Here is a 13,307-nt window from a genome sequence, read left to right on the forward strand (position 1 = left end):
CCTTTTCTCAAAGCATTGGAAATTGTCCAGAGGAAAGATGGCTAGTATAACAAGCCATCAGATCAGATATAGTGAGAGCGAGATGTGCTCAGAAGCAGAAGCAGGTGATTAACCATCCAGAAGGGCAAACCTCATTAGTATGTAAGGGTCAAAGACCAGAATGAAAGAGGTTCTACAGATTGTGTAGGAGGTGAGAGAAGACAACCTTCAGAACCTTGCTGGGGAAAGGGAATGGACAGTAATTACAGAAGCAACTGGATAGATAAAGGGACACTGCCAGGGAGTTTAGAGCCAAATTTAGGTTCTCTTTTAAAAAATTACTAATAGTAACAAGACATGTTTTTATAGGCCACTTTTAAAAAAAATCAATTAACTTTATGTTTAAAGATTTCCTCGTAGTGTTTGCCACCCGAGCACCATAGCATTGCACATGTTCAGATAATCTAGTTTTGTTTTCCTTGTTTATGTAGTTTTTACCATCAGAATTTCACACAGCTGGGAGAATGAAAACAGACATGATGTATTTTGAGTCAGTTTCACTTCCAGGTTCTCGTAGTACAATGCTACAGCATTTGGCTCAAGAGCTGTAGAGCTGTATGTAGGGTGATCAGATGTCCCGATTTTAAGGGACAGTCCTGATAATTGGGGCATTTTCTTATATAGGCTCCTATTACCCCCCACCCCCATCCCAATTTTTCACACTTGCTATCTGGTCACCCTAGCTGTGCATAATCTAGTTAGATGCTTGGTGGCAGGCAGTCGTCGTATGCTAGGCTCGGAGACCCGCAATTCTCTGAATGCAGCCGCTGTGCTCTCATCAGGAAGGTAGATATGTGCCGATTTTAGGGCAGGACAATGCACGATGAGCTACAGGACAGCAAAGAATAATGCCGTGCTGCAAAGTCCACAGCAGACTGACCAGTTACGGTTTCAGTGCTCTACCATTGCATTCAAACCACTAGATCTCATATTAGTAATTGGCTTTTGGTAGCACAGTTACCACCAGATCACAGCCTTGCCTCATTTGCACTTAAAGCCAGCTGCACACGGACGCTAACGAAGCACATGTATTAAGCCTTGAAGAGTCACTGAATCCAAAAATATGAATTGGTTTACAACATTCTTGTATTTTGGGGGTTGGACTAGATGACCTCCTGAGGTCCCTTTCAACCCTGAGATTCTATGATTCTATGAAAGGACTTAACTGACCAAACGTTATCAGTCTGATGTTTTGTTTCCTCAATCCTGAATCAGAAATGTGTCTATTTTTGTACTTGATTATACAGCAGCCATATCAGTGTTTCAGTAATTGGGCATCCCAAGATGGAAAGGACCGAAGACATCTGGCACCCTGAAGAGTTTTATTCCGAACCTACTGGGAACTTAGAATCCACTTGCAACGGAACCTGAAGAAAATCTGAACTCCTGTAGGTTTGGTTACTCTTGGCTCACGCCATTGATGCGTCAGGTGGGTACAAACGGCCCAAATAAAAGGAAGATTTTGAGGCTTGCACAATAAACACCTGATGATGTAAATGTTCTCCACGCCTCAAATCACCTGCAACTACAACAGCCAGAGGCTGTTCTGGGCCACTGGGAGTAACCATGAAGAGAGACAGTGCTGATTGTACCATCAAAACAAGTCACTGACAGCTAGTGCCTAGGATAGACCACTGATGCGCTAATTTTTGACTACGTGCTGATCAAAACATGTTGCAAAACCGAACAACAACTAAAATTTGCTGTTTGCATTGATCTCGCATAAGGTTTCCCTTGGTGCGTAAGACACAGATTCAGTTCAGCACCCACATCTGCTGCCCGGGAGAGTTAGTGCAAATGGACAAGCTGCTTTGGGCTCATGCCAATGTAAAATATTTGATCAATCCAAGAGAAGAAGCTGAAATACTCACATCCACTCCAGGAAGGCCAGGTAACCCTGCTTCACCTGCCTTTCCAGGCTTCCCTGGTGCACCTTTCGGCCCCTAAACCAGATGAATAGACAGCCACTGTTAATATAATAATTACAGAAGCATGCTATAACTTGATACAAGATAGAAGATGATCAGCTCATTTCTTAACATGCTAAATTTATATCCTGCAATGCAGGAAAATGTCTTCAAAATAAATTGTTTTGATAATTAATCTACAAGTATGTAAATCTCTAGACACTTATGTGCTTTGGTTCATTTTTCTATAAACCTGGTAATTGCTTGGCACAGCTTTCTTCTCGTGCAGTTCCATGTACGTGTACTGATCCCCATTGCAGCCCTGAGCACAAGGGGGCGTCAGGGTGTGGTTGGGGGTGTTGCAGCTGGCACAATTCTGAGGAGACCTAGGACCACTCTAAGATGCCTAGGGAGCTAAAGAGGACCCTGGATGATCTCAGGAATGGGGAGCCACAAAGGTGACATAATGCTAGCACTATTCAGTTTTACGGAGCCAGAGTGGAGGACTGAGTCCCGCATGTTTTGCCACCTAGTCCGTCACAATATTTCATTTTATCTCTGAAGCTGCTTACTCACCATTTTTATTTGCACATTTTTTCACTATGGGCCAAATTTCCAAGCTTGATTTTACTGTCCACGTTTGCAGGTAATACTCAAAGCAGTTGCAGGAGTGGCCTATACTCATTTTCAATGTGCAAAAGCTGCATTTGTGTGTGCAAGCCAAGCAACCGGAAGGATGCCCAAATGACGGTTTGGACACCCAGAAACAAGTGTGCAAACTGGAGACCAGAGCTGTGAGTGCTGCATAACCATATGAAAACTCTGCATTTACATAGTGCTCTCTCTCATATTGAAAGAACTGTAAAAACAATGTCTGCAAAGAGAGTTCAATGACAATACAAGCCCTTTAGCTCCACTATTCTGATGCTTTATCCCAGATCCTCTGCTCTCCTAACTATGAAACAGGAAAGCATGTTTCTTCTTAAGGTCAGTGCTGACTCCATGCTGCCGGTTGTTCTCAGTTTGCATGCCAAACATGCAAATAGGAGTTCTGCTGCGGACTGAGAGGAGAAAGTGCAGTTTGTGACCCTTGCTGCTGAAAAATTAGGGATTCACATACATTATTCCTCGTAGCAGATTTACAAGCGAGAGAGTAAATTAGTTGTTGATCAGTAAATACTTACTGGTGGGCCAGGTAAACCAGGTGGGCCAGGTTCTCCCTAAAGGAATGAAAAAAGACAATGAAACTGAAATCTCTCCCTGTCACAGTCTCTTTGCAGCAACCACATACACACTCATTAGAGGTACATTTCTCTCCCCAGGCACTCTTGGAGAATTGCCATGACTTGGGATGACCTACACGTTAAAGGGTCTGCCCATGACTCATTATACGCTGTCATTGATCCTGTCTTCCTCTGAAACATGAAGCTCCCTGATCCAATCTTCCACATCTCTGAGGGCTGCCAATTTTGGTTTGACATATTCCTGGAAGTTTCCTCACATGACATAATCTTTAATTAAAGATTAAGGGACGGTGTCCCTAGCCTCTGTTTGCCAGAAGTTGGGAATGGGCGACGAGATGGATCACTTGATGATCACCTGTTCTGTTCATTCCCTCTGGGGCACCTGGCATTGGCCACTGTCGGAAGACAGGATACTGGGCTAGATGGACCTTTGGTCTGACTCAGTGTGGCCGCTCTTATGTTCTTAAAGATTAATCTTTAATTCCTGGAGACTCCAGGACAATCCTGGAGGATTGGCAATTCTATCTAGCAAAACCCACGTGTTATTCACCGCCACCTCTGGAGAGAGAGGTGATTCAGTTAACAGTTTTCATTCATGATAAAGAGTTTTCAAGTACATAGAAGGTTGTTACAAAGAGGAGGGAGGTAAATAGTTTTCATTAACCTCTGAGGATAGGACAAGAAGCAATGGGCTTAAATTGCAGCAAGAGCGGCTTAGGCTGGACATTAGGAAAAACTTCCTAACTGTCAGGGTGGTTAAGCACTGGAATAAATTGCCTAGGGAGGTTGTGGAATCTCCATCATTGGAAGTTTTTAAGAGCAGGGTAGAAAAACACCTGTCAGGGATGGTCTAGATAATACTTAGTCCTGCCATGAGTGCAGGGCACTGCACTTGATGACTTCGAGGTCCCTTCCAGTCCCATGATTCTGAATGCTGCTCAAACAGCATAATTTATCCCAGACCCTTCCAGGAATAATTTACACTCTGGGAGTCCAAAGTAAGTAAGTTAGTTCCAGGGCAAAGAGATGGCTGGGGAGGGGGCCTATGGCTGGAATGGAGCAGGCATTAAATAAATAATAAACCCACATTGCCTTTTAAATTTATTTTTTGGTAAGTTACACTTGACGGGGGGAGGTGAGAGCTGCAATTTTCCTTAGGAGGAGCTGTGGAGGCACAGGAGTGGCTACTGAGTAGGGTGAGCGGTGGCCATCTTTACAGGGGAAGTTGTGAAGACAGTAACCAAGGTGGAAGAATTTGAGAACTGACTCTATGTTTACTGTGTCTGCAACCATAAAGTTCCTTTGCAAATCTCTAGGCTTGGACCGGCTGCCCTGAGTCAGTCAGAGTGCAGGGATTTGCATGTTGTGCGGCTGTTGAGAGAACACACAGCTCGGAGGGTCAGTAGATAGAGGGAATCTTTGTGCTCTGACTTGCGGAGGCCATTCCATTGCAGTCCTTTGCTCAGAAATATGCCACAGATAGGTGCCCTTAACTGAGCTGGGGAAGAGCTTTTATAATGAAAATGAGGGGGAAAGTTATGCTGGGATGGCAGGTTTTGAATAACAGAATGAACAGCAATGTTTTATATCCTCCTCTAGATTATCACCATCACCCTGCCCCCTTCCCTACAGGCCTCTGTGATACTGATACGTGGCAGCAAGGTCACAGCATTAGAGAAAGCCACTCAGGAACAGTTCTCCTGTCTTATGACCTGATCACACGTTGGGATCTGCTATCGTGAACCCCTGTGGGGTCCCCATTTGATTTCAGGGGGATTTTGCCTTAGCACTGGGGTCTGTGCTAGCAGAACCCATTCAGAATCAGAACTTTGATCAGCGTTTATATCTCTGGTGGTAAATCACTATCATCCTTCTTAGTGAATTAGAATCGGTGGCTGTCAGTAGTGGAATAGTTCTCCCCTGTTTTACATGAGATGGAAGTAAGTTTACTTCGTCTCAGCCACCCTGTATTAAAGTCAGACCAGAGGAGAAATGTCTGTTAGAGAACTGACAATGGCTTTGTAACAATTGCATGCTGGAAATAATTCAGAGCAACAACTCTTAGGTGACTGGTTTAATCACAACACACCCTTTGTATTCTTGGGAGCTAAGCAATTACCTCGTTACAGATCATGGAACATGCAGTGTTCTAAAGAAGATAATTAGAGGAGGCTTCAATGGGATTGAAAGTGAGAGGCAGAAGCGAAGCAAGGAGCTTTTGGAAAGGGTGCCAATAGCACAGGGTTCATTTAAGCTTTATCCAGAGTTGGCCTGAATAATTTAGTTGTGTGTTATGTTCTGTTCATTGTTTGAGGCCTATAGTCAGCCGTTGCTGCACACTTCTGCAGTGTACATCTGACCGCAAATGCTCTTTAGTAATTCTACACACTCATTTCTCTAAAGCCATCTATGAACTGAACGTGGCCAGAATGGTTTTAGAAAATAACAAGGGAAAAAAAAAAACCATGAGGAAATCATAGTATCTTAAAATGCTCAAGAAAAGTTCAGAGCATGCCTTTGAAAATGATCTCACTCGTATAAAATAATAAGTTATTTCTTTACAGTATTAGAATTTACACAGCTGCTCTTTCATTAAAGAAAAACCAGCCTAGATTTCTGACACAACTTCAATAGGTTCCTCTATATTCAGAGCTATAAAAAGGCACAGCCATGTGGGATTGCACACCTCACAACATCTTCTAAGAGAACCCTGGCAAATGGTGGTCCTTAAATTATGCTGGTGCACTCAATGGTAACCACCGAAATATTGACCCTGATGATCTGAGTCAATGGGATTCCTTGCAGACTCAATGGGTGGAGTGATACGAGGCTCTGACCCTGAATGACTGATGAGCATTTCTCATTTATTAATACATGACAGCATGTTTTCCTTCTTTTTGCTCCTGCTGCATCCTTCTATCATTCAGCCTATGTTAAGAACAGCCTATGAGAGAAATCCTGCCTTCCTTACATGGTCAAAACTCTCACCAACCTCCCTCTGCAAGCCATGAGCTAGGTCTGCAGGGTTTGGCTCCCCTGAGATTTAACTCAGTCTAATATTATGATCTATCAAGACTAGCTTCAGCTGATTAATTACTCATTATTATTACCTGGCCTCATCCTGCAAGGTGCCAAGTGCTGTCCAAGTCCATTTCCTTCAACAAGTCCCTAAAAATGTGCAAGCGGTGCTCAGAGCTTTGCAGGATCAGGCCCACGTTGGACAACGAGAGCCAAGTTTTCATGAATGGCCATTAGTTAGGGATGTCTCCGTTTCTGGGTCTCCCACCTGAGACACACGAAGCCCGATGCCTCAGAAGTGCTGACCATCTGCAGCTCCCGCTGACTTTGGCTGGAGTTGGGAGCACTCGGGCCAGTGGCGTCTCAGAGTGGGGCCCAGAACAGAGGCTCCTAGAATTACAGGGCACGTTTGAAAGCGTGGCCTTGGGTTCCTTGAAGGGAAACCCAGTCCCTGTAGGGTGAGGAACAGCATTTTATTTCTTTTCGTTTTAGAACAGCCGACACATCTTCAAAAACATCTATCTAAGCAGACTGCCACATTCTGACGACACTGATTTGCCTGCATTGTGACATGAGGTGGACAAATTGGAGAGCATCCAAAAAGAGCAACAAAAATGACAAGACCTTAGAAAACAAGGGTTTAAAAAAATTGGGCATGTTTAGTCTAGAGAAAAGAAGACTGGGTGGGGGGGGAATTGGAGTGATGGGGGGAGAACGGGACCTGATAGCCACCTTTAAAACAGCCTTTTACATATTTGAAGAAGGTTATCAGTTGTTCTCAAGGTCAGCCCATGGAAAGATAAGAAATAATTGGCTTAATCTGCAGCAAGGAAGATTTAGGTTAGATATTAGAGAAAACTTTCTAATTATATAATGAGTTAAACACTGGAACAGGTCATCTAGGGAAGCTGGAGGTTTTTAAGAACAGGTTGGAAACGTATCTGTCAGGGATGGAGTAGTTCTACTGAATTCATGCTTCAGTGTGGGGGGCCCGACCTAGATGACCTCCTGATGTCCCTTCCAACCCTATATTTCTGTGACTCTGTGGTATCTTTGGATTATTAAAATCAAAGGACGCTAACTTCTGTTTATGCGGGAAATTGTTTAGTGGGAACGGCACAGTATTTGGAACATAGGATCATACCGGTCATCCATCGAGCCCAGTATCCGCTCTCTGACAGCAGCCAGTAACACCTGCTTCAGAGGAAGATGAAAGAAACCCAGCGGAACGCAGTAACAGAACAGCCTGCTTCCAGGAAAAGTTTCTGCCTGATCCCTATTAGTTAGATGATGGTCTATGAACTGGAGCATGAGGTTTATACCCGTCCTAAAATTCTTGGTCTTCTTTTAATCCTTATTATCATCACTCTTTACCCATAGAAATATCCAATCCTTTTCTGAATCCTGCTGAGTTCTGGCCTGCAATAATAACTTGTGGCAATTAGTTCTGCAGGCTAATTGTGTGGAAAAGAACTCCTTTTGCTATCTTTCATTTTAAATTGCCTTGTTCTTCTATTACAAAATTTCAGATAGAAATTCCCGACCTACCTTCTCTAAACCATTCGTTATTAAAAACTAGGATAAGATTATTTAGTAAATTGGTTTCCCTTAGTCTAGTGAACACATGGAGGGAAATGGCTACAAAACAATGAGGTTTTCACTGGGGCCAGCCTTGCAAAATGATCATAAAAAATTGCAATCACCAGCACAAAAGCTACTTGTTCACCCGTTACAGGATGCAAAGGAATAAACCTTTTTTTAGCTCTCATATCCAAAATAAACTAACTTGCATGGGAGGAATATTATTTCAAAAGGCTGCTTTTAAGGCCCCATTCTGACACTCTTACTCATGATGAGTAGCAAAATTACTCCACGAGTAGCTCAAGGAGTAAAGTGCTACTCAACATGAATGAAGAGATCAGAATCTGATCCTTAGTATTTGAGATATTAATAGTCTCCTTTGAAATCACCTGAACCGATTTTAATCCACTATGATAGGTGTGGAAGATAAGACTGTCTTTATCCAGTGGGTATACATTTCAATTCATTTCAGCTGAAACGTCAACTAAAAGAAATAGGATAAGATTTCCTCCTTCACTAAATTCTGCAGTAACTCAGATGCTGACCCTGCAGTCACGGGGAAGGGTTAATACTAAGGAATTAACCACCAAAAAAGTATTCCCATCGATTTAATTTGTCTCTTGCTACAAACTAAGGACATTTAAAGTTCCAAGTGGAATCAATGGGCCAGATTCTGATCTCCATCAGACGGGTGTAAATCTGGAGTAATTCCATTGAAGACAGTGTAGCTAGAGTGGTGTCAAGCCAGTGTGAGTGAGATCAGCATCCAGCATGGTATATTTAATTCAGCTTTCTAGGGCCTCTCCGGAGAGCCAGGTGCTTGACACCTTTTAAAAGAAACAATTGTCTAATGGTATAAAATACACAGTATTGCACTGAGCGTGCAACAACAACACCCAGTACAGTAACTGCTGTACTAAACCCACCACTGTCCTCCACCCTCTAACCTGCATCCTTTGCAGATGCCAGAGAGAAAGCGTTGCAGGAGGCCCGGAAGATTAACAAATGCTTGTTGTACACACCAGCTTGTCATAAACTCCCACTTGGCACTGAGGACTTGATCCTGCAAGGTGCTGAGCAACTCCTAGGCACTCAGCACCTCCAGACGTAACTCAGCCTCAGCAGGACAGAGCCCCTTGGTTTCCTTGCCTACGGCACACGGGCTGTTAATTCAGTCCCTCTGAAGTGCTGCCCAAATGCCTGGAGCCTCTCTCTGGAGGACAGGAGGACTAGAAGAATTCCTCTATGAAATGTGCCCTCCCCTTGCTCCACCCCACCTCCCTCCCCCAGCTCAGCCTGCCGCCTGCTGCTCAGCACTCACATCTATGCCTTCCTTGCCAGGTGGTCCAGGGAGTCCTCGTGGTCCAGGAGGGCCTCGTGGTCCTGCTCTCTGGGAGGGATGGGGAGAGGGAATGGAAGAAAAAAACCACACACAGTAGGTCACAGATCACAGCGCGACTGCAGCTCCCCTTCTCTATCCATGACAGGCTCAGAGGAAGCAAGGATCTTTCCAGACTTAATCTGCTAAGAATCTAAGCACATCCTCAGTGCTTCCGTGAGACCCAACCCATCCCCATTCAGCAGGAGCTATTTATTGAATGGGAAGCTTACAGTGAATCATATCTGCCCTGGCTCCAGGAGTGGCTCTAAAACGGTTCCCAGTCACTCACAGTGTAGACACAGAGAAAAGGCAAAGCCAAGTTAGAATAATCAGCGTGTGCGGTTGGTATTAAAAGTGACATTCACATTCCGTATACAACCAGGCAGCAGAAGAGATGGAACCGTATAGTTAATGTCTGAAGGGGAAAGTCTGAAGTAAGGCACAGCTAAAGGGACTGGTGTGGGGGGGTTTAGCTCTTAGGGGTGTGGGAGAAGTGGGGATCCTATAAAGGTCTGCTTTGTGGAAAGAGCTCCAGAGGGTACCTGCAATGCAGCTTCAGGGAACAAAGGTTTCATTGTGGAGCTAGTTCTGCTCACAGCAGATGAAGGTCAGCTCAGAATTCCTGAGCCAGGCTGCAAAAATTCCTTCATTAAGGCAATGAAAAATCCTCCCCCCGAGAATTTTCCTGAACGATACACACTGGAAAGTTAACACCACTACAGGGACGTTTGCTACGAATACACGTAGCTTCACCTGAATGAATACAAATTAAATGTGCTTGTTCCTAAACATGTCTCAAAAATAGATCAACTGGGCGGGAGGGAGGTGGAGAGGAAGAAAAACCCTGAATGGGATGAAGAGGTGGAGCACAGGGGATTTCTATTTAGTGGGAAACTTTGTCTTTTATAGTAAAACAAAAATATTTTTTTCCTAAATCACCGTTTCCTTCTCCTTTTCCTGAGGCTTTTCCGACACGGCTATAAACCAAACTATGAGGACAATTCTTTTACACAAAGTTTAAAGTGGCAGTTTCCATATCATAGGACATGAAACAAACCCCTACCAGTAAACACTTCTGCTCTCACCACTAGGCAATATGCTCTCTGACACACAAAACTTTCTATTTTAAATGAACAGCAATTATCTGGCCTGCTGCAATATAGTGCACATTTAATCCTGCTGCTATGAGACCCTCTGAGCCTTACGTATTTTTTCCAATCAATAGCTGGGATTTTTGGCCATTAGAAGTAAAGGCACATTCTTACCTGAGCTGAGGATGTGGCTAGTAATTGAAAAAGAAAGAGCAGCCCAAGAGCTGAGAATCCAGCCATGGTCTCCATGCTCTGTCTCTCTTCAGTGAAACTAGCCTCTTTCTCTTCTCCTGGTTCCAATGGATCTCTCCTTCACCTCCCAGATCTCAGCTCCCGAATGAGCCCCTCCGTCTCCAGATAAACCTGAGTCTCCAGCTGGAGGGGGCAGAGCTCAGAAGCACAGGCAGGCGAGAGGGGCTGAGCTCAGAGAGAGAGAGAGAGACCAGGTTTCAGGAGGGGGAAGGTGGGGGCAAACGGCAGAGTGGCACAGTCAGTTATGAAAGGAGGCACACATTCACCGCACAGACAGACAGCTCAAGCCAACTGAAACAGGGAGGGGACCTTTCTAACCAAGGAAAGGCTGGACTTGCCTTAGTGAAATTGTCACTCAGACAGATAACCCTAAGGAGACAAAATTAAAATCCACCATCCCTAGACCCAGATGTTACTTTGGTCTCACCTAGGCCAGTGAAAAGTAGTTCACAATTCACTACCAAACTTAGAACTAGATGGATGAAAGGTAACAAAAATGAAGACTTAGTTAACGTCTGTGGATTTTTATTTTTGTGGAATAAATGCAGGTATCCCTATAGAGGCACGAGGTCAGTGCAGAGAATAGGGCTAATATCTTTGCTTCATTAAATGCTTTATGGATTTGTGTTTCTTGGAGACTCAAAGAGCATCTGGTTGATTTTTGTGTGCGCGCTTTATGTGGCACTGAAGAGACAGCCAGCATAGTGACGAGAAGAGCAAAGAAGAGGAATGTAGGAGAAAGCCACAGAAAGCTGAAAAGAATAAAACAAAACTTGCCTTTGAGATATTTTCACTACAGGCGTGTGACACTGAGAGGACGACAACACTCCAAAAGTAGATTATCTGAGATATGAGCACATTAGCAAGGCTCACAATCCTACAGATGGCTCCGCATTTCCCTTTGCGTGTTAATTCAAGATGATTTCATCCAAAGAAGGGGACTGTCTGTGAAAATCGGGAAGTGGAGCTGCACTGAGGAAAGAGACTCATTGCGATTGAGGGGTCAGAGATGATCATTATGGTGCAACCGCACTCTAGCTCTTTTCCCTTTTTGAATGAGAAGTGTGTGTGTTCCCGGTACAGAACAGATGAGCCTGCCCACCTCTCCTTATTCCATCTGCCTACCAGAAAGTTGGTAGAAAGCACAGAGGAGGGAGCTGGGGACCGAGAGGTGGGGCAGGGGAAATGCAAATCCCTTCAAAAGCCACGACCCGAGCAAATTTCAGAAAGCGGATTCATGGCTTTTCTTCCCTCTCCCCGCCAAACAACAATGCACTAGTCTCCTAGCGTGACCACTTGTCCCAGAAAAGAGATACAAACATACAGTGGGTTAATGTGACATGTGTGTCTAGTGGGGATGAGGAGGCAAAAATCTGTGCTTATTACAAATAGAGATGGTCCCCCCCCCAACAAAATATAGCAAAAATGTTTTGTTTTCATTGTTCCAAGCCATAAACTCCACTCGGGAACCAATACGCAGCAAGGGCTGCCCCCAAGCAGCAAGGTCCTGTGCTCCAAGTGAAATACACTGATTAGGTGAGCTGCCAAGCTATACACCTGCTTCAGCATTTATTTAGGGTGTGGTTCAATAGCACCTTGCCCTAATCCCAGCTGGAGTTATCACGAGGGCACCTGGATGGTCGCCTCTGTGGCACAGCTCCAGGAGCTCTAACCTCTCCCCTTGCTCCATGGTGTTTGTGGGGGCTAGTACTTAAGGTACAACTATGGGCTGAATGACCATGTGGCAATGGAGGGAACCCATATGGAGTTAATACACCTCCAAGCTATACCAGCAGTGATGCTGAACCACCCCCAGTGGTTTTATTTATTCCAGTGCTTAACTACCCTGACAGGAAGTTTTCCCTAATGTCCAACCTAAACAGCCCTTGCTGCAACTGAAGCCCATTGTTTCTTGTCCTAGCTTATTTAGTTAATGAGAACAATGTTTCTCCCTCCTCCTTGCAACAACCTTTTATGTGCTTGAAAACGGTTACGTCCCCCCTCAGTCTTCTCTTCTCCAGACTAAACAAACCCAGTTTTTTCAATCTTCCCTCATGAGTCATGTTTTCTAGACCTTTAATCATTTTTGTTGCTCTTGTTTGAACCTTCACCAATTTGTCCACATCTTTCCTGAAATGTAGCACTCAGAACTAGACACAATACTCCAGCTGAGGTCCAATCAGCATGGGGTAAAGCAGAATTACTTCTTGTCTTGCTTACAAGACTCCTGCTAATACATCCCAGAATGATGATCGCTGGAGTTTTTTTTGAAGCAGTGTTAAACTGTTCACTCATGTTTAGGCTTGTGATCCACTCTGACCCTCAGATGCCTTTGTGCAGTACTCCTTCCTAGGCAGTCATTTCCCCATTTTGTTGGTGTTCAGCTGATTGTTCCATCCTAAGTGGAGTACTTTGCATTTGTCCTTATTGCATTTCATCCTATTTACTTCAGACCATTTCTCCAGTTTGTCCAGATCATTTTGAATTTTAATCCTATCCTCCAAAGGACTTGCAACCCTTCCCATCTTGGTATCATTCATAAAGCTTTGTAAGTATACTCTCTAGGCCAATGGTGGGCCATCCAGGTAATCTGCGGTGGGCCGCAAGACAGTTTGTTTACATTGACCATCCACAAGCACGGCCAACCTGCCCCCAAAGCCTGTGATAGTCTGGAAAATGAAGCCAGGTCTTCCTGAACCAAAAGGCAATCCTGCCTTTCCCTTCCCAATGTAGCAGTAAAGATTATTCTGCAGCATCACAGACAGCATCTGCATAAAAATTTTGTATATATTCA

General features: G+C 44.3%; 1 protein-coding gene across 1 annotated transcript in view; it reads right to left on the minus strand.

The window, feature by feature from the left end:
- Positions 1-10,570, minus strand: part of COL9A3 (collagen type IX alpha 3 chain) — a 67,411-nt gene extending 56,841 nt beyond the window's left edge. The window contains exons 1-4 of the mRNA XM_044986376.1: positions 10,436-10,570; positions 9,111-9,179; positions 3,131-3,166; positions 1,911-1,982 (exon numbers count right to left, since the gene is read on the minus strand). Of these exons, the coding sequence (XP_044842311.1) occupies positions 1,911-1,982; positions 3,131-3,166; positions 9,111-9,179; positions 10,436-10,510 (252 nt within the window). The 5' untranslated portion in view covers positions 10,511-10,570. The remainder of the gene's footprint in view (positions 1-1,910; positions 1,983-3,130; positions 3,167-9,110; positions 9,180-10,435) is intronic.
- Between the last annotated feature and the right edge of the window lie 2,737 nt (positions 10,571-13,307).

This window comes from Mauremys mutica, chromosome 13, assembly GCF_020497125.1.
Source record: "Mauremys mutica isolate MM-2020 ecotype Southern chromosome 13, ASM2049712v1, whole genome shotgun sequence".
In the NCBI taxonomy this organism is placed as follows: Eukaryota; Metazoa; Chordata; order Testudines; family Geoemydidae; genus Mauremys; species Mauremys mutica.